Genomic DNA, 22,340 nt, shown 5'->3' on the forward strand with positions numbered 1-22,340 from the left:
TAAAAAAAAAAAAAATAATTTCCTGCCTGGAAATACCCAGCTGCAAAGATAAGGAATTGTTAAAGAGAAGAAAGAAAGAACATAGCATGAAAAATAACAGCAATAATAAACAATAACAGCAAAAAGAGGAACTGTAATGAAGTCCTTTGCATTTAGTCGTTTAGTTCTCTAAAGTTCTGTGGAAGCCAAACAACAAATAAAACAATTTCTAAAGATCTGATTTAACTGATTATTTCGCCTGTCACAACGGTTAGGGATAGACTTTTCACCGTAAACCTGAGGAGAAAAGCAGCATCTTACTGAACACAAAGCAGTCGTTGATGGTTTTATTTGTTTGTCAAATACAGGGATAGTCCATGTACAGAAGAACCAGAAGATTTTTGTCAAGAGCTGTACAATATTTACACAAAGGCTTTACTTTTGAAAGAAGCACAGTATTAGATTGTTCCAAAATAATACTCAGAATACAGACAAAAGACAAACAAATAAAAACAAATTTCCATTTTAAATAGTACTAATACATAATCCCTCCCTAACGGGAACCAGATGCTTCGCTCTCACTTTCAATTCCATTTATTTTCTCTGTAGAATGCACTGCAATAATACCGTTTTGCGTAGCTTGAAATAGTTTGTTCTACTCTTGTCTTTCGCTTCTCTCCTGTAACAGATAAAAAATTATAATACATTTTCCATGGAGTCTGCCCACCTTTGATGAGCAAAAAGGAAGACAGCTCAGAATGTGGCAATAAGATCCCTTTATAACATCTGAACAAACATTATTCGAACCGTTTTATATGGTTTTTATTGTATGTGCGAATTCCCGTTAAAAATGTCTTTATAAATAATAAAAATGTATTACTTTAGCTTGTTTCACGTGTGGAGACTAAAGCGTTGAATGTCATCACGTGTCGTTGCACGCATCTTCCCGTGACTGCTTTCCCTTCTGCACTCGTTTATAAAACAGAACCGTCACTCGCTCTCTCTCTTTCTCTCGTTCTCGCTCTCGTTTCGGAAAAAAAGCTGGAGTAAAACTGCTATTGTCTTAAAAAATTATTCATGTAAAATTCAGTAACAGATTTCCTCCTGAAGTCGACGTGAACTCCTCCTGTCAGTTAGTCTCGTGACGAATCGGTCCATTCCAAAGTATAAAGACTCCACACAGTATATTCCTTCAACCGTAGCGCCATGGTTCTGTGTACCATTTCCTTCGGGTTCAGTGAAGATTCGGTCAAATCTGATCTCAGTTTGGTCACATCCATATGCCTGAACGCTCAGGAGGGATCCTGCGTTTTTGCAGACGTTTGTAAAGAGTTAATAAAGTTATTGTCTGGCGGCAACCTGCGACCGGTCCTCATCTGACGCCGTTTAAAAGAAACATTTCTGTAAAACCGAGGTGGAGGAGGAGGACAGGAGAGCTAGGCAACAATAAATCCAGCTTCTCTGTACATCAAGGCCTCCTTGATTCCTCAACGTTTCTCCTTTTTCGTGCTCCCCCGTCCCTTGTTTTCCTCTCTGTCTTAAGCTTTGGTGCTGAGGGTCATCAGCTCTAAGAAGGAGTTGAAGAGCGTCTCCAGCCAGCTCTGATTGGCCATGCACTGCTGAACAACTTCCTCTTGTCCAGGATCTTCTGAAGCCTGCTCTATAGTGTTCGTCTAAAAGAAAAGAGAGAATTTCAATGAAGATTTGCATTGCATTTGTTTACTGCAGCTGCTTATGGGAAATGTAGTCCGATCCTCACCTCTTTCTTACAGTGTAAGAAGGTGTGATATTTATAATGATGCAGTGAATGGTAGAGACTGTAGAGTCGACATGTTTCTGTGGACAGCTTGAAGTCCTGGAGGAGACAGGAATGGTGACGTTAGTATTAGAACTCTTTTATTGTTTCTACATTGTCCCTGTTAATTATTAGGGCTGTGTGACTGGATTCAAAATATTTTTATATTTATTTTATTATATGATGTGCTGCTCATGTTCTGTCTCTCTACAAGTAAAACCAAGTATGATGCTATTACAAGCATACATGATTATGTTTATAAAATACTTTCAATCATTCAAACTCAAATATTGCACGTCCACTTATTGACTAATAATATATGCTTCCATTCAAAAGTCAAGGGTTGCTAAGATATTTTTGAAAGATGTATCTTATGCTCACAAAAATACAGTAGAAATTGTAAAAATTAGTACTGTAAAAACTGCCCAGTAACATTGAGAAATATTACAATTTAAAATAACCCTTTTATTTCTGAATATATTTTAAAATGTAATTTATTCCTGTGATCAAAGCTGAATTTTCAGCATCATTACTTCAGTCTTCAGTGTCACATGATCTTCAGAAATCTTTCTAATATGCTGATCAAGATTGCTGCTGCTCAAGAAATATTTCTTATTAATATCTCTGTTAACAACAGTTGTGCTGTTCAATATTTTTGTGGAAACAGTGATGCACCGTTTTTCTAGAATTATCACTTTTGATCAATTTAATGCAGCCTTGATGAATAAAAGCACTTTAAAAATAAAAAAATAAATCGATTACAAATTTACAGCCCTATTAATTATATTTAAAAATGAAGGGGGGTGGGGCAATGGGAAGCTGTCATAATCAGATCAGACTCAGAGGTCTGCAGCAAAAAATGTTGACCTGTGGTTTGGGAACACTCTTTTTGATGCGGTTCAGGGTTTTGCGGTTGTAGCATTCACCACTCAGTCTGACCCTCACCGACCCCGAGTCCAGGGGCTCCGCTGTTATCTGAGGGAAAGTGTGAAGAGCTTCCTGTGGAGCAGAAACAGAAAGAACTTCAGCGAAGAATGGTTGCAGGGTCCTTAACATGCTTGAATGTAGCTTTTAGAAAATGAAACTCTTCATTTAAATTTAAAAGGAATATGTGGATTCAGCTTCAAGAAACACATTTATTTCTGTCATGACAACTGTCTGATAGTTTAGCATGCTAATACATAGGGCTGGGTTTTGACCCAAATTTCAAAATTCGATCGATTCTGATTCACAACCTTGCGAATTTGATTCAATTCAATATTGGTTATTCTGGATATATTTTTGACATTTGTGACTAAAAATAGATGTGTGCGAACTGTTAAATGTATTCAGGAGTACGTGTGCGAAAATGAAGCAAAATCCCTCAGGGTGAGTTTTCTTAAATTTAATTTAATAAAAAAAGCCTTCAATTCATGAAATTGTAAAACAAACATGTTGATTATTTTAAGACATCTTATATTTGAGGATGGAAAAATATAAATCGCGATACAGCCTACGGATTATTAAACTATGATTTAATTAAAAAAAGAGCGCTGCACTTTGCAGTGTCACAAGGCAGAGCTGTTGTGCGTTCAACAGACTCGCGCAACAGCACTTCAGACAGCTTCAAAGTGATTCTCAATCAATGAATAGCGCACATTTATGGCAAGCGATTGCTAATAAACTCGTTGATGAATTATGACAATGTCTACTTTATGACCTTTATATAATATGTTTTAGACGGTTATAAGAATGCATATTTTATGTGTCATATGAAGGATCAGGCTGCAATAGTGTAGACATTTCATAATAAGAGTCCCAGTGTTTTTCAGGCTTGTTTTTAAATTAAAAGTCAAGTTTTTTTTGTTTGTTTTTTTTCTGGCCGTTAATGGTATTTTGGTTACACAATAAATGGTATTTAATTTAATTTCCATTTAATTCATAGTAAACTACTGTAGTTTCAGGCTGGGATGCTTCCCCACAGGAAGAAAAGTCAAAGAACATTATTTGACACACATTATTCAATATATAGATTTTACCCATTCACTGAGAGAGACACTACATGAAAAAGCAAGGAGAACTCTACCATTTAAATGCTGTAATTTTGCATAATTTACAATGCATAATAATGCATCATTTGAGTATGTAATTAAATGTAATAGTAGAATATGTAATTAAAATGAATTTCAATAAATAAAAACATTGTTAAAAATCACACATTATTTGTTATTTGTCACATGTAGTAGACCATTTTTGGCCGTGTATATTTCAAACCTGTGGGAAGCACTGGTGTAGGGTGTATTTCATGACATTACAGGTGCTCAAGGCTGCCATCTGACGTCTGTATTTATTTATTAATTAAAAGTATTTTATTTAAGACTTTAAACTTTGTCTACATTCTTTTCATATATTTTATTCTGTTTATTGTCTATGAAGGATGAAGAAAACGAGAAATTAAACTAAGAAAAACATATGAAGTCCTTGAAAAAAAAAAGGTGCAGGAAAAAGTGCTTGAAAGTCCTTGATTTTCAAAACGTGGTCCCTGTTGCTAAGGGACACGAAAGAGAAACTAAGCAATTGAATAAAAAAAAAAAATCAAGCAAGCACAAATAATAGCGTGAAGTACCTGGTGCTGAGAGTTCATACTGACTCTTTTCAAAAGCTTCCTCTTCTGCTCACTGAGAAGACTGTCAATCTTGCGCATTGGAGGAAGATATAATTCATCTGAAATAGCCAATAATACAAAAAGAAGTGAATTTCATCTTCTGGTGTGGTAATGTCAGAAAGGTAATCACATTGGCTTACCTTCTGTGTCCTCTAGAGCCTGGATCATGTCTGGGTCGAGTGCCGTACTGACCAGCATCTCCACGTAGCTCCGGTACATCTCACGCATTGCACGTGTGTTCAGGCCCGCTTTGACTGAGACTGCTGGACAGACACACATCAAGTGATATTCACATCAACACACTGCCTGCTATTTTATGCCACATGACTGTGTTTTTTTGTGGGTGTAAAAAGTAATTTTGCACACATTTCACTCCAAAATCAAAAGAAAAAAACAAAAGAATTTATATTTTAACCAGATTAACCAGACCAAGACCAATTTTATATTTTTCAAACATTATTTGTATGACAATTATGACTTCCACAATTCCTACAAAATTCTGAGAACAGTAATGCAGTTTTCATTTTTAAATATGTAATTCCCATTTTTTTTTTATTATATTATTATTATTTTTTTTTAATGACACTAAAGGCAGTAAACCTAAAAAAACAATGTTACATATAAACATTTTAGAAATAAAACATTAAATAATAAGATTATATATTGAAGATTAAGATTTTGCAGTACAATAATGAGAAATATAGTCAAAGAAAAATAAATAATCAAAATGTAATTTTCTTCAATTATTCTAATTATTCTTCAAATATTTTATAGGGCCTTTTTTATTTTTTGTTTTGTTTTTATGTGTTACAATGTTGCTGTATGTTAAAGTTGAACTGAACTATAGGCTTTTCTTTTCTATGCAAAACATAATTTCCTCATTTTTGTCTTTTGATTTTAGGGTAAAATATAATCTATGAATATAGTTAAGACAGAATGATGCATTTTTATTCAAAACTTTTACAATACAAATGTCTTAATGATAAATAAAAATGCACATTCAAGATGACTGCAATTTTAATGTGTCACATAAGAGACATACATTGCACATCTCTGCAAATGGATGCCATACATTTTAAAAGTAAACTCACTTTCATCCTCACTCGCTGAGGAGTCCGATTCTGAGGACGAGGGTACTTCCTTCAGCCACATCCTGCGTTTCTTAGGCGGAGGTTCAGCCTTCACCTTCGGTGGCTGAGGTTTGGAAGAGCGTTCAGTCTTCTTCTCCTGTCCACCGCTCCTCTTCTCCTCCTTTACCTTCCCTCGTTCTGTCACCGCTGCTCGTTTCTCAGGCTTCTGAGGTGGCGGAGGAGGAGGTGAAGCTTTCTTTTCTTTGTCTTTCTCTTTCTTTTCTTCCTTCTCCTTGGTTTTAAGCACCTTTTCTCTGTCCCGCTGTTCCTTTAGCCGAACATTGTTCTTCTCTCGGCTTTCACGTGGCTCCTTAATCTTCTCTCTGTCTTTTTCAGTCCTTTCTAAAGGAGTCTGATTGTTGGGGGGTGGCGCTAACTTCGGAAGAGGTTGTGTCTGTCTTCTAAAAGCAAAAAAAAAAAAAAAAAAAAAAAACACCTTTATCAAGCATGTCAACAGTACAAAACATGCAAATGACCCTACCCTTGATGAATAGACATAAGGGCTATATTAGTGTCCACACCAGCATATGACAGCGTGCTGTTTATTACATCATCTGCCACTTTAAATGCTCAAGCTCTTTAAGGTTGTCTAATTGGCTGTCAATGTTTTTTTTACCTTCACCAGCTGGAAAAAAAATTCTGAAAGTGATTCCAATGATATCGGTCTCTATGTCCTTGTTTTTATAGTTGTGGTGTGGAGTTTCCTGTTCTCTTAAAGGGAAAGTTCACCCAAAAATAAAAATTCCCCCATGATTTACTCACCCTCAAGCCATTCTAGGTGTATATGATTTTTTTCTTTTAGTCGAAGACAATCGAAGTTACATAAAAAAAATTCCTGGCTCTTCCAAGCTTTATAATGGCAGTGAATGGTGATCGAGATTTTTAAGCAAAATAAAGTGCATCCATCCAGGTTAATAAAGGCCTTCTGAGGCGAGGAGGTACATTTGTGTAAGAAAAATATCTATAGCTTCCGCTAACTGTTGTACGCATTTTCACGAGAGAGTGGCATACAGCAGATGATATTAGGACATAGGCGTAGCGTTAGCTCTAGTGAGAATTGAATAGTCTGGCAAGAACAAAGTTCAAAACCACGATACCAACTCTGGGATTTTTTACTGATCAAAACTGTGCCGTGGCTTAAAAAAGGTTGGTAAACACTGATCTAGACCACCATTCACTGCCATTATCAAGCTTGGAAGAGACAGGACATTTTTTTATATAACTCCAACTGTATTCGTCTGAAAGAAAAAAGTCATATACGTACACCTAAGATGGCTTGAGGATGAGTAAATCAGGGGTTCATTTGGATTTTTGGATGAACTAGAATGGATTAAGTGAAATGATTATTAAAACATTATTATTATGGTCCTTGGTATGAACAGCCCTTTACATTGTAACATTTACACAGACAAATTGGATGTGTCTGAAATCTGAAAAATGCTGCCCTCACATGTAGTACGATCACAATCTAACGTTTGTGCAACATCTAATAAGATGCCCTCATCTGGTGGGCTTTTTAAGAGATATCATGTATGCCTATGATTTCTCACAATCCTGTGCATGCAGTTCAATAGCTGGTGAAAAATATATATATATTGCTGGAAAGAAAGTAAATTTGGAAGCTGAAATGAGTAAAGTAACAGTATCAACAAAGCTCACTTGGATCTGTTCTAGATCATTAGACATAAATCGTTGTCATTGCTTCATCGACTTGACAAGACAGCAAGACAAAGGGGTTGAAATACCTGAGGTTAACAGCCCTGTGCCAGGGCTTACGGGAACAGACCCTCACGTAGTCTTTTTTGTTTATGTTTTCCAGAAACTTCACATACAGCCGCTGATAGCGCTTTTTGGCATCCCCAAAGTAACCCAGATACTGAGAGGAAGCAGAGAGGAAAAGGGGACAAAAGAAGATACAACATTTAGAAACTTACAGTGACACAACTTAAAATACAAAAACAAAACAAAGCACATAATCACCCATCACATAAAGCTGTGCTGATAAATACTGTACTATCCAATAAGCACAGTTCAGATTACAACATAATTTGCATTTATGCATTTGGCAGATGCTTTTATCCAAAGCAACTTTGCATTCAAGGTATACATTTTATCAGTTCATGCATTCCCTGGGAATCGAACCCATGACCATGCTCTACTGTTTGAAATACAGGAATGCTAGATTTTAAAGTGTGAGTGATGCTTAATGCCACAATGCTAGGGTGTTCTGTGGTTGCCATGATGTTGCTTTGTGGTTACAAAGGTGTTATAAATGGTAGCTTGATAAAGTGCTGCGTAGGTGAATAGGATTAGCCTGTTTTATTTTCTATCAGACAAAAATAGAAAGTCTGATCATTCTGAAAATGATTAGTAACTTTACACTTAGAAAGTAGCCACGGCAAACAGCACTATTAAGTAAGAAGATAACATACAGAACAGTAGAAATAGTTGAAACATTATGTGCTGCTTTTTACAAATGTTGTGATCGGTCATGACTCACATTACTAGTGGCACAAAACTGTCTCTGTCCATCCTTAATCTCGGGGGAAAACTTCTGTAGCAGAGCTTTCTGTACACGCCAAATGGGAGGGGGCTCTCGTCCTGTCTGCAGGGCCAACTAGGGAGACACTCAGAATTAAACCTACATACCACATATTTATCTGCACATATGGATTACACACATGCTGACAAAGATCTAAAAAGAAAGAGAATGGACTGCTGTACCTTCAGACTCCTGCTGTCCTCAATTCGCACCACAAACTCATCTCTCTCTCTGAAAATACCCTCGCCTCCACTCTCACTCTCATCCTCATCGGTTTCGCCGACAATGGCAGCACCACTCTGTTTCTGTGCCAAGTGCAACGGTAGAATTTGAGGCGCAGGGGGCTCTTCAGGAGAGGCGGGCTCTGCAACGGACTCCTGTACCAGAGGTGGACTGGGCGAAGATGGGCTGGAGGATAGAGCAGGCTCTACAGGAAGAGGAGGTGGAGGAGAGAGGACAGGCACAAACGAAGCCACAGGACTGGGTGGATGCAAGGACTGTTGTGGAGGCGATTTCTGAGAGGGGGAAGGACTGCTCTCCTGTGGAGGGAGAGGAGAGGGAAGGGGGAGGGGTGGAAGCGGTGATGGTGAGGAGGTGGAGGAGGGAGCAGGGGATGATGGGGAAACTGGGAGAGAAGGGGGAGCTTGGGCTTCAATAGCTTCTTTGGGTGAGTCTGCAAGAGAGAACCGTACTCTTAAAATTTCAACCACCCACAGTATTAACAAAATAACAGCAAGAGTTAAATTGTGTCTTAATCATGCCATATTTTAACAAGGCACAGGTGTCTGTGAAGCTGCTTAATTCATCCTATTTTCCAAAAATGACCCTCACCTCCAACGTTGGGGACACTCAGCAGCTCCATTTCTGAGACTTTCTCTTTCTCTTCTTTGTCTTGCTCCACTGGCTCTTCTAGATCCTTCTCTTTTTCTTCCATTTCTTCTTCCTGCTCTTCTCTTTGCAATCTTGCAGGCTCAACGGAGTGGGTGTGGGCATGTGAGGGCAGGTGTGTATGCAGTGGTGGTTGAGGGCTGAGGGCTGGTGGCTGCTGTGTTGGTGTCAGTGGTTCAGGAGGAGGTGGAGGAGGGGGTGGTGGAAGTGAAGGAGGCTGCATTGAGGAGGTGAGTTGAGGAGTGTCATACAGAGCAGAGATTGCAGAGGAGATGCTCTTTTGCAGGTCCTGGTTCTTTCCGACGGAGTCCTCCTCATCGGACGAGAAGGAGGGCAATGTCTCAAGGTTCCTTTTCAGCTCTTCATCCAAACGCTTGCATGGGCTAGGACAGCCACCCAAAGACAGTCCTCCATCACTTTCACCATCTCCATATCCAGATACTGCTGCAGCGGCTGGAGGAGGCGGAGGTTGAGGGGATAATGGGCGAATGCCTCCAGTTTTCCCAGGAGAGGTATCTTCATTTCCAGCACTGTCAGCTGACCCTGTTGACAATCCTGATGGCCTTTTTCCAGACTTTAAAAAATCCAAAAACGAGGCAACAAAGCCAGTCTTCTCTGACTCTTTCTCTTCCAATTAATATGAAGGGACAGAATTTTTCATTAGATCAAAATGTAAAAACATGCTCACAAACACAGCTCTGGGATCTACACTGCATTCTCATACCTCGTGGGATTTGGACTTCTTGTCTTGAGGTCTGTTCATGTCAGGCACTCCGGGAGTCCCAGGGCTCAATCCCAGAGAGGGTGCTGAACCAAGGGAGCCATCTGAGAGAGCCGGATCAGTGCCTGACAAGGAGTCTGTCCGCAACAAGGCATCAGAAGATGGCATGGTTCCAATAGGAAGTTTAATCTAATAAAGGGAAACAAGACATTATAGAAAATTGCCTGGAACATGATCCAAGCAGATGTCCCATCATTCAAGAACTACTAGAGATGCACCGATAATACAATTCTGGCAGACACTGATAAGCTGATTAGAGGTCGACCGATAGTGGATTTTACTGATACCGATAGCTAGGTTGGACCACACTGGCCGATACTGATTGATCAACCGATAGTTTTTAAAGTGGATACTGTATGAAAATTACAATAACAAAATAAAAACAGTACTGAAGCATTCTTTGTAAATAAATACAAATATTAATATTAAATATAAATTATATATTGATCATTCAAATAAATTCATAGTTAATTAAAGGGGTCCTATTATGCTTTTTCACTTTTTCAACTTTAGTTTAATCTGTAATGTTGTTGTTTGAGCATAAAAAATATCCACAAAGTTACTCAGCTCAAAGTCCACTTCAAAAGGAGATATTTTATTTAACAGAAATCACTTTTCAAAAACTACAACGAACAACTCGTTTAGACTACAACACATCATTTCCGGGAATTGTGATATCACAAATATCGACGAATAGGATGAGACCTGGTTGAGCTGCACTAGAGAAGGCAACGAGTGTTATCACTATGTCGGAGACACGCTAGCTTTCCCAAGGCAGACGAACGTAGAGTGGTTACAATCACCCGGGTTTAAATCGTGCTCAAATTGATTTGATTTTGACATAATATTTACACTGAAGCTGGCAGGCAGCTATGGTAAGGGGCATGACATTTCCCAACCAGGCATGAGTCGTGTCAATTACAACACACACTGGCCCAGCTAACCAATCCCAACACATTTCGTATTTCAGAAGGTGGGCATTCATTTGATACAGGAACTATTCAAGCCGTTCATGCCAGACTGGGGAGAGAGGTGTTGTAATAATGTAAAATATGTGAAAAATAATATGTTTTTCAAACAAACTAGTATGAGAGCCTGTTCTAGTACACCTCCAGCCCAAGACTTTATAAAAGAGCATACTAGGACCCCTTTAACTAATGTGAACAGAAGCAACTTCAAAATTTAAAACTTAGTAGATGTTGAAATTAACACACTCTAACTAGATGGCCATCCTTAAATAGCTACACAAAGGCCATAGTATTGAAATTACATACATATGGATATTGTATGTATGCTCTCACACTTTAACTGCTTTTATTCTAGAAAACTTGATGATTATCTAACTAAAATAAAATATGGCAGTCTCGCACCGGACAAATGGGCAGTGCTGCGTCTAGGAGAACTCGCAGGCATCAGGGATCACATACACCAGATGCATCATTTTCAGTTCAAGCCGTGGCCTAAAACAGTTTATTTAATCACCAAACAGGCGCTTCTCAGCCGCTCCAGCAACGGACACATCCTGGAAAAAAACTATCAGCATGGATTTTTGCGATAGCCGATAGTTTCGGCAATCAACTATCAGTGCCGATTAATTGGCAAAACAAATACATCGGTCGACCTCTAAAGCTGATAATTACTTAAATGCTATGGCTCAATGAGGGAAATGAGCATGTAATATTAAATATCCAATACTGAACAAAACTGTTACAAAAAACTCGCCCAATAACTGATATAGTTCCAATATATTGTCCATCTTCAACTACAAATGTTTATTCAAGTACAGACTTACATCAATATATTATAAATGTTAACATTTGAACAGCTTACTTTGATGGGTTTGATTGGCTCCTGATGCTGTGGCTGCTGCTGTGACTGGTGATGCATTTGCTGCTGCATGTGTGGTTGATACATCTGATTTGGGTCTTTACTGGCCATCTCCATGTCCATCATAGATTCATCCCGTCTGCCTCTGCCTCTGCCTCTTCCTCTACCTCTGCCTCTTTCAGGAACATATCCTGTTCCATACTCTCCCATCATTCCCCTAGAGTGGTGAGGTTCCGGCAATGGGCGTATACGTGGGCGTCCACGTGGCCTTGGAGGACCTTCTCGTTTAGGCTTTGTGGGCTTCCTGCCTCTTTTCTTCGGTCCATCTTGTGGCATCAACTGCGGAGGGGGACCAAGAGATGGGTATCCAAAATCTAGATCACCCATTAAAGGGCTTAAATTTCCCCCTCCCACACAACTTGATTTGCGACAACTGGACACAAGATCTGGTATGAGATCAGGAAGTCGGCTTCGGCTGTTGAGGCGAATGTCAGCTGGGACGTCAGCCTTATCTTCATCATCTTCAAATTCATACTCCTGTGCATAGCTCTTCTTGGGCAAGGAGTTTGGATCAGGTCTTTCCTTCAGTAGATGGAAGGAACTGGACTTAAGGAGCTTCTTTGGGCGAGAGGAACAGAAAATAGGAGAGGTAAGACCCCCTGATCCAGACCCAGATCCCCCAGTACCTCCCATTTTGGCACCAGATCCTTCCCCCACTATTCCAGTTGTCCCCATTCCATGGTTGGCTGGTTGAGATTGGATCAGTCCAAGCTGCTCTGTATTGACTGTAGATGGGAGCTCATGAGTCTTCAACGAGTCAAGATCCAAATGCATGGTTCCATTGTCAGGTTCTGAGAGATCATGGCAATACTGCCCAAATCCTTGGTCACTGTGATGACCAAGCATATCATAGCTTGGACCTGTATTTTCTCCTCCTCCAGGCGTTGGTTTAATTCCTTCCATTCCTTCCTGCACTGCTTGGCCAGGTGCAACCCCATCTTGACCCTGCCCAGTTCCTCCTGAGCAAGTGGATTTGTACTCGTCTGTGCAGAACATATCCTCCATTCCAGGAAAGAATGAACGGTCCTCATCTGGGAGAAGAGAATCAGGGAAGCAGATGGATGTTAAAGGAACAAACCTCTGGCTCTGCTGGCTTTGATTTTGGTTTTGATTTGATTTCACTGATGGATTCCTGGTGTCAAAGTGGGGCTCTCCTTGATGCTGGTCAAGCTGAGGTTGAGGAATCTGGGAGGTATGAGAGGGGTGAGACTGTTCTGGTTGCTGAGAAGCTGCTGAGGAGGCCTGTGGAGGAAGATGATGATGGCTCTGCTGATTAGGATGGGAGGGGTGAGGGTGTTGATGGTGGGAGTTAGAATGTTGAGGACCTTGTGATGATTGTTGCTGTTGGTGGTGATGGTGGGATAGGTGGTGTCCATGAGAAGTAGCTGATAAACTCATGTCTGGCTCAGGAAGATATGAGTGTAACTCTGAAGCATGATGCTGCGTTGGGTGGTGAGATGAAAGTCTTTGTTGCTCCTGTGATTGGTGCCTTTCTACACTTCCTGCTGTTGCTGCTCCAGAATTTCCCCTGCTTCCTTCCCCTCCTGTCCTCTCATCCACCATTGCTCCCTCTTGGCTAGATGTCCGAGAGAGGGAATGTTCCAGCATGTCTAGTGAAGACACTGTGTTAGACTTAGGGCGGCTCTGGTCTTGCTGCTGGGTACCATGACCATAGTGACCAGCTGCTTCCAAAGCCTGAGACTGAAGCTGGAGTTGGAGCTGGGATGTCTGGGGCTGGGAATGGGTCTCTGCTGACACAACTCCCCCAGTAGCTTCCATAAGGGCCTGCTGGCTTACAGAATGCTGCTGTTGCTGAGGGTCTGTTTTGCTGCGGGTGTGGGACAACACAGACTGCAACAAATGAGGGGGTTGGCGAGACTGGTCAGTGGGGGAGTCCATAAGCGGCTGTGACTGGGAGTGACTTTTTTACTGTTGTTGTTGATGATACTGATGATGCTGAGTCTGATAACCCCTATTCTGCTGTTGATGTGCCTGTTGATGCTGATGGTGATGTTGCTGCACATCAGGTGTCTTACGTATATAAGCCATATCTCCTGAATCTTGAGTTTTTTTCTGAAGATCCATGTGCGGGTGAGAGTGTAGGTGTGGGTGCGTGGGTGTATGTGGAGTGTGTTGATGGTGGGAGGTGGATTGTTGAGGAATGGAGTGTTGGGAATACGGGTCACCCCGCCCATAATGCACCACAGATCCCAGAGAATCATGATGATGGTGAGGATGGGAATGTGTTTGATCTGAACTCCCTCGTCCTCCATCACTTACAGTTCTGTTGCTTTTCTGCTGTGGTTGTTGTTGATGTTGTTGTTCATGCTGCTGTTGCTGCTGCTGCTGCTGATGTTGTTGCTGTTGATGCTGTTTCTTTAGGGACATCTCCAATTGACTGTCCAGTCCAGCTCCACTCCCTGTGCCAGAGACACCAGCATTAGAAGTGGCACTATGTGTTCGAATAACACTTTGAAGGTGGTACCTCTCTTCTGAGCTTTTGCCCATCTCATAAGCAAGCCCCTTATTTCCATCCTGAGCTGGAAGGACTGGAGGCTGCTGCGTGGGCTGTATGGAATGATGGCTTTGAGGAGGATGGTGATGGGATGCTTGAGGAGCTGGGCTCTGGGCTTGAAGAAGGTGCTGGATGAGGAAATCATCATCAACATCATCTTCCTGTTGTGACCTAGACTCTGTTACACCAAGTATGCTGTTATCAGACTTTGTTTTAGGAGGAGCAGAGGGGTGATAGGGTTGTGATCGAGGTCCTCTTGTGTCTGGGTACCCTTGTGGAGAAGGAAGAAATGAAGGCGAGAGAACAGAAGATAGATATTTGTTGGATCCTGTTCCAACAGGTGACTGAGCAGGTCGGGAAGGTGCAGGAGAATGCAGACCAGGGCGGATGATTCCCGAATTACCAGATGGAGATGGACTTGAATCAGGGATGTGGTAAGATCCACCACCTCCTCCACCTCCCACACTGCCACTGGCTCCAGTTCCTGTGCTGCCTCCACTACTACTACCACCAGTTGTTCCACCACTTGCTCCTGACCTAAGAAGGGCAGGAGAGTGTCCTGATGCACCATAACCCATTGAGGGACTTCCAGCACCCCCTAAAGATGATGGCAGAGATCCATAACCTGAATCAGTCCCATATACAGATTCTGCTGAAAATGACTGGCTTCCCAAATTCCCATACCCTTTAGCCACTCCAGAGGTCCTGGCTGAAGGAAGATCATGAGTCTGTGGAGAACTGAATCCCCCATATGACTGGGAAAGGTGTGATGGGGGAGGCTGACTTGGAGAGAAAGACTGAGGTTGTGGATGAGGAGGGGTCTGGCCTGTTAGACCACTCGATGACTTGACTGGAGCCACTGGGGATCCATAACCCGAGAGGCACGACTTGGGAAGGGTTTGCTGTGTGGAATTAGAGGAGTTCTGAGGGGCCTGGGAATGTGACTGAGGTGGAGGGGGTACAGTCTGGGTTGGTGGCTGTTGTCGAGAGGATGCAGAGGCAGAAGTGGAGGTTGGAATGGAATTAGACTGACGAGCACTAGCAGATGCAGAGGAGGAGGAAGAGGATGAAGATGAGGATGAAGCAGAAGAGGCAGAGGGCGGCGTGTGGGGGGTTCTAGAAGAGGATGCAGATCCAGAAGAGGAGTAACCACTACTGGAGCTGCTCTTTGTCCCCTTTCCAGCCCCACCAGAGGATGAGGATGACGAGGACCCATAAGAAGGTTGGATTATTGGTCTGTACTGTTCAGTCCTGGGAGAGGGTTTATGGTCTGAGGAAGGACTGTGTTCACCTAGGGGACTGCAAGAGAGGCCAGCATGGCGAGTATGAGCGGCTTGCTGATATCCTGACACCCCACAGCTAAGGTAGTGCTGGAGAGGGTGAGGGGTGGATGAGGGGGCTTGTGCTGGAGAGGGACGTTGGTAGTGTTTAATTACACTGTCTTGTCTTGGTACTGTCCGCTCTTGAGATGTTGGCTGAGGTGGAGCAGGGGTAGAGGAAAACACAGAGGCACTGTACAACTGGGAGGACTGGTCTTGAAGCTGGGAGGACAACAAGTTGAACTGATGAGACGGTATATGGCGGGCAGAAACTGAGGCTGCAGAGGAGGCTTGTGCAGATGTGACCCCACCCCCAGTTGGATCATGACTTCCACGGTAAGCCGCAGCTGCACCCTGTGATGACAACAGGCGGTCAAAACCCAGACTTGATTGAGAAGGTGTCTTGATGTGGAGTAAAGGATCATGGGGTGACAGGAGGCCATTGGAGGTGGGGCTGAAAGTGGGCGTGTCCTGTAAGGACAATGAGGAGGTCACACCAGGAAAGGACCGCCCTGAGAATGGTGCTGGGTGCTGATAGGCAGACAATGCAGAAGAGGATGGGAAGGATCCAGATCCAGGAAGGGCACTAGAGATGAAAAGCTCTGCAGGGGCAGGTGTGTGCATGGCTAAAATTTGGAGAGAGAAAAAAAACACACACAAAAGCTAAGGCTAAGAAAACATACTAAAATAATAATTAAAAAAAACTAATAAATACAAAAACATTACTGGCTTTCGACATCTGTGCACACTGAGTTATTACAAGAGCCAATTAATATTTTTTAATATGTGGCTTACAAGTTGTTGCTATGGCAACAGTGTTGGCAGTGCTGGCTGAATGCACTTACAGTTTACCAGCATTTCCTCTATATATTCAGTACATCTGATGCAAACAGTGACTGTGCATTCTTGATCCGATGCTTATAAAATATGTTATTTCATTTAATTGTACATTATTCAAATATACTTATGCAAACTTCACACAACTCAGTAAGCCAAGCTTACCAGTCTGCCATGATGGAGTGCGAAACTGAGATAGGAGGGATGAGGCAGATGGAGGTGGCTGTGGACCCCGGGACTCTAGTGCGGATATAAGGTTCATAACCGATGGATCTGGGCCTGATGGACTTGCGTGGTGCAGCCCAGCATCAAAAAGTCCAGACAAGCCTAAGAAAAACATACATGAAAAAACAAGCATGTAATGAGCACATTTTGGTAAATACTGCTTTAATTCTATACAAAACACAGATCATACGTCAAAAGTATTGGTGCTCCAGTAACAGGTCAATTCTACAATAAAAATATAAATGTAAAAATACCAGTCTCTCTATGATATCTGTAACACAGAGTACAACAGCAATTATGTACCCAGGTGGTTGCTTCCAAATGCTCACGTCTTCTGTGCATGCTCTAATTTACATGCACTTCTTGGTCAAAATACTTGTCTTGGCAAAGTATTGAAGTAAACACAGTCGATTAGGTCTTAAGTGAATGTAAACAGGCCTACTTCTCAGTCAAAACTCTTACAGCATTTATTCATATACTAATATGTTATATTATATATATTCTGAACATTTAATTGAATATACTTGATCCCGCTGTTGCGTACCTGAAAACTGCAAGCATTGTTTACTTCATTTTTATTCATCTTTATTCGATTCCTTGTAATTTTTTTTATTATTCTGTTTACGTGTTTTCAATAAATAGCTAATTACATTAATATTTCAAATTATTTGGCTGATATTGGTATAGATGGTATTGGTGTTGTGTGTGACAAGCCTAGTCTTGACTTATACATCAATGCTGCAATTCAATCACGTTAGTTGGAAGGTAGGACCATGAGATCATGTAATAAGCTCTATGATATAAGCCACTTTTGGGCACACTGTGCTTCAAAACCTCAGGAATGCAGTGTATCATCTTTCTGCAAGTGTGTCCACATCACAACCATCAAAAATTAACTGCCAAACAAGTACACATCTAAAACTTTTCTGGGCTTGCTGTGATCAACAACAATCTGCAATCACTTCATCTGATCATAAATCAATCACGCTATCAATAAATGATCAGCATACATCATAAAAAAAAAAATTAGATGTTCCACAAGTGCTGTGGTACTATACACATCAACTTGATACAAAAAATCCAAACCAGATGTTTGAATGTGAAGTCAAAGTAGTGACACTCACCCAGGCTCCTTCCAGCTGCACCCCAAGCCCCACCCTGGCCAGACCCACCAGGATGGTGATTGGTAGCATAACCCTGCAGGGGATGGGGAGTGGCGTAGGCTTGACGATGAAGAAGTTCAGACTCTGGATGTGATGATCTAGAGCTGCCGTACACCAAGCTGACAAGACCAGAGATCACCAGTGACTTAAGCATTGATTATCAATGATGCTTGCAGCAAGTATCAAAACTTAGCCATTAAACAGTTTTTCTATAGTAATCTCTGTACAGTAATGCGAAACCAAGTTTGTTAATAAGCAATATTTAAGTAGCAATTTTGTAAAGGGTATTACACTGGTATATATAACTTGTAGCCTAATTCAATTCTATTAAATGTCATAATTCCAAATTAGTACAAAATTCAAATTGTTTTTTTCTTCTAATACATAGATTTGTAATATCTGACATAATTATTTTTATTACTGGTGCATCCTAATATTTAGATATCTGGAGCTGTATTACAGAAACATCCTAACTTATTCTCATCTTATATATCAACCGTGGCGATTTCACTTAGGATGTCATTCTCAGATATTAAGATCATAAACTTCCTCGTACAAAAAAAAAAAATAATAATAATAATTTTATACTTTAAAAAAAAAATGCATGTAGTAACACAAATTTTAATTTGAACTCCATGCCATCAGAAATGGCTCAGTAATATAGTGCAATAATTTCTTCTTTGAAATATATTCTATATTGTAAATGATTAACAATGTTTAATTAATATTATTATTATCATATTTAGATATTGTGGGTTGTATTATAGTAGCATTCTTAGTTTAATCATAGGGATTTCACTTAGGATCTCATTTAAAGCATTGAACTTCTCAGATATTAAAATATTAAGACTATGTAATAAGGCACCTGGACAGCATTATTGAGATATTAAATTATACTTACAAATTAAAAATTAATGCAATAACCCAAAAGTTAATCTGAACGACATCCCATCAGACACCAGCCACTGTCACACTGTACAATAATGCTTCTTTTAGAAATACAGGCCTAATGCATGTTAGAAATGGTTATTAACGTGTTTCATCAGCAATATTGGATATTTGTATTATGATCTTTCCTGTCACTGTTTTGTGTGTGTACTGATGATGTATGAAAAACAATGTCAGTAAAGCACAAAGAACTTGAAATTTTTAAAATACGCCTTCGCGCATCATCAATTATGTATTTTTTGAATAAAAAGCAAAGCGTGTTTTTATTTTATTAATGCAATGATTTATGGACTGGAATTCATGTGCTGGTCTGTGACAGTGAGCATAGCATCGGAGGCTAACTCGTTAGCAAAGCAGCGCAGGTCGCTCCCATCTTCAAGAGCTAAGAGCTAGCTCAGGCAAATCTTAGCCAACACGATGGGCGTTTTTTACTCTCACTGGGCTGAAATAAAATCTAACATCGGTTTTAGAATTTTCTTTTCTTTTTTTAAATCAATAGTAGGCCAACCTGCGACAACATCATGATGAGTTTAGCTAGCGTCAGCTGAAGGGGAGGTTTAACATCATCAGAGGCCGCGCAGCATTGTTTCCCCGATTTATAAAACAACGAGGAACATTATTTCAGCGCTCTAAACGCACACGTGTATATATTCCGCTTAATGTTCATGAGGTGTGTTTTTATTCAAAGGTGTCGTTAATACCGTTGCAAATAAATGCGTTAACGATAAAGCTGCAGCGTCTCGGATCTCTGCGGTTCGCGTCCTTTTCAAAGATCGCGATCTTTCACTCTTCTCTCAGTGGACTTGACCCGAGCCCCTCACTCATCGGGGATGCTAAACGAATCTAGTGGGGATCTGTACTAAAATCGTGCGGGGAGACTTCACCCCGCCCCCCACCACCTTTTTTTCTCCCCTCTCCTCCCCAAACCGCACATTAGTCCATCAATCACACTTGAATTTCCAAAGCTGCAAACCCTCGCCTATTTGAATAACAATGGCTACACTAATACCTTCTGACATCCTACGCAAATGCGTCGTCGGATGCAAATGCACGGGTTTGCACGGTCTGTTTTGTCCCGAACAGCGGACATCATTCTGTGTTTTCAGCATGGCTGCATGCTTACCTCGCTTTGGCTGATCTCTCGTAGCTCCATCCGGCTCCTGCGCCCAAATCACCGAAGCCAGCTCCCGGGTAATTTCGGTCCATCGCTCCGCACTAACGCGCGGCTGGATGCGAGCGAACGGTTTCGGTGCAAAACTGTTTTTTGCACTGCACGTACGCGGTCCCGTTGTCAGTTTTTAATCATTCTTCCTGGTGAGAGACGACTAAGTCCATAAGAGTGAAAAATGGCATATTGAGAAGGGAGAGGGAAATGGAGGGGAGGAGATGAGTGCGTGATGGAGGGGGTGTTCACCGACCACCTCCGAAGAAATAACTCACCTCCTTTTCAGCCTTTTCTCATTTAAAACCAGACCAAGTAGTGCCATGCTCCTGGCGGGCTGCGAAGAATTTCGGTTTGACCTGGTTACCGATAAATTACCGACGGACCGTATACGTCCTTTCCCTTGTTTCTCCTCCCCTTTCTCCACTTAGGCTACTATACTTGTATGAAATATGCATCGAGCGAGCAAGGGGGCATCGGCAGTTAAACAGCTGCTACATTACGCATATTGCGAGTGAATTTCAAACGCGATATTTAAATGCCACACACAATGTTGTTGTGAGCTAGCTGCGCGCTAGCCCCGTCCACGCATCAAAATAAGACGGTGTTGCAGCTGTGTTTTCGGGAAAGCGTGTCCCTTTGCTTCACTCGGCTTGCGTTCGGCTCTACGATTTCAAACACCGACCCTGCGTGCGGATCCCGCACGGTTCGCTTAAACGTCGAGCTCGAGGGCCTCCTTTTTTCATAATATTAGTCATTTTCCTTAGAAGACGCCATTTTTGAAGGCGGCTGTTTCTCTCCCTTCTCCCTCCCCTCTGCCGCTCGCGCACTCGAGCTCACGCGCAGTCTGGTCCACCTCGCAGAAGCTATTCCCGGAACACGCTGCTCCCTCGGTTTCAACCAAAAAACGAAGTCAGAGCCCGGAGGAGGGGGAGGCACTGGCAGATGCACGTTCATCACGGAGATGCATTTATATTTGCGTTTACATTACATTTGTGTTTGCTCATCTGCGGTGTGTCTGTGGAACGTTGCCTATCAGATGTCCAGTGGACGTTTAGAAGATGCCTATAATACGTTCATTATTCGTAAATTTGCCCCAAACTGGCCCCTCACGACCCCCACAAACACCATACAATGAGCATAAATATTCAAATCAGATTTAGAACATATTCTATTTAAAACACCAAAGTCCACACAGACAGAGAAGAGTGAGTGACGTGACATTCAGCCAAGTATGGTGACCCATACTCAGAATTAGTGCTCTGCATTTAACCCATCCGAAGTGCACACACACAGAGCAGTGAACACACACACACACTGTGAACACACACCCGGAGCAGTGGGCAGCCATTTTATGCTGCGGCGCCCGGGGAGCAGTTGGGGGTTCGATGCCTTGCTCAAGGGCACCTAAGTCATGGTATTGAAGGTGGAGAGAGAACTGTACATGCACTCCCCCCACCCACAATTCCTGCCGGCCCGAGACTCGAACTCACAACCCTTCGATTGGGAGTCCGACTCTCTAACCATTAGGCCACGACTTCCCCAAATGGCAGTGTTATTGCAGGCCTTGTAATAATACAGTTATACCAACAGTATGAAGCTGTTCACTACCCTGTGAAAAACACAGAAAAAAAAAATAAATAAATAATACTACCACCTCTTACAACAAAAAAAACCATTTATTGGTGTAACCTAATGTAGTTATGATTATTCAGTCATATTTAATAAAGTGATTGTTCACAACACTGTTTAATGTTGCTAATTCATTGTAAACATAAATAAATAAATAAGATTTAATGAAAAATTAATTCCTTAAAATACATTTTAAAAATATATGAAATTAATTGTATCTGAAAATTAGTTTATTTATATGTTGCCACAGAATATACAATGTAAAGATTAGTTTTTTTTTCGTTTCTTTTCGAACACAAAATTTATATATATTAAATTTCACAATTACAGCAACATGTTCAATTAAACATCGAATATAGAATTAGAAAGACTAGCAGTTTCAGAGTAAAAAAAAAAAAAAAAAAAAAATGTATATATATATATATATATATATCTATATATATAATATATATATATATATATATATATATATATATTAAAACTGTTAATTAAAAAAAAAAGATTACTAGAGTAAGTTTTACAAGAGAATACTATTTCAGTCTTTTCACTCAAAATGTTTAATTCAGGTTTTTTTTTTTTTTTTTTTTTTTTGCAAAATTTGCTAGCAATTTAAGATTTTCAATCCTGCACCATTTTTTCTGTTTTACTGGTTCTGTGTGTTGATTTCAAACAACAAGCATTATAAATTAATCTTTCTAATTTTTGTTAAGAAGTCAATAGAAAACAGAAAGGCAAGGGTAATTATCTGCCAGTACACAATCTGTTAAATTTCCATGCATTTGAACCCTAAATCAAAACACAATGCAATGCGTAAAAAACCATCAGCAATTTGTGTTGCCTGTGCAACCTTTTTATGTTAAAACAGTATTTGAACAGTAAAACTAAATAAATGA

At 40.9% G+C, this 22,340-nt stretch overlaps 1 protein-coding gene across 1 annotated transcript; it reads right to left on the reverse strand.

Annotated features, from left to right (window-relative positions):
- Positions 1 to 312: 312 nt before the first annotated feature.
- Positions 313 to 20,715, reverse strand: prr12a (proline rich 12a). The gene is given in 16 exon segments (XM_042767159.1): positions 313 to 1,652; positions 1,739 to 1,834; positions 2,642 to 2,773; positions 4,380 to 4,477; positions 4,559 to 4,681; positions 5,510 to 5,949; positions 7,294 to 7,424; positions 8,049 to 8,165; positions 8,273 to 8,763; positions 8,922 to 9,612; positions 9,703 to 9,888; positions 11,590 to 16,106; positions 16,483 to 16,644; positions 17,667 to 17,824; positions 19,777 to 19,964; positions 20,094 to 20,715. Coding segments are annotated over 15 exon segments (7,560 nt in total). The 5' UTR covers positions 19,860 to 19,964; positions 20,094 to 20,715; the 3' UTR covers positions 313 to 1,517.
- Positions 20,716 to 22,340: the final 1,625 nt, after the last annotated feature.

This window comes from Cyprinus carpio, chromosome A12 (genome assembly GCF_018340385.1).
Source record: "Cyprinus carpio isolate SPL01 chromosome A12, ASM1834038v1, whole genome shotgun sequence".
Taxonomy (NCBI): domain Eukaryota; kingdom Metazoa; phylum Chordata; class Actinopteri; order Cypriniformes; family Cyprinidae; genus Cyprinus; species Cyprinus carpio.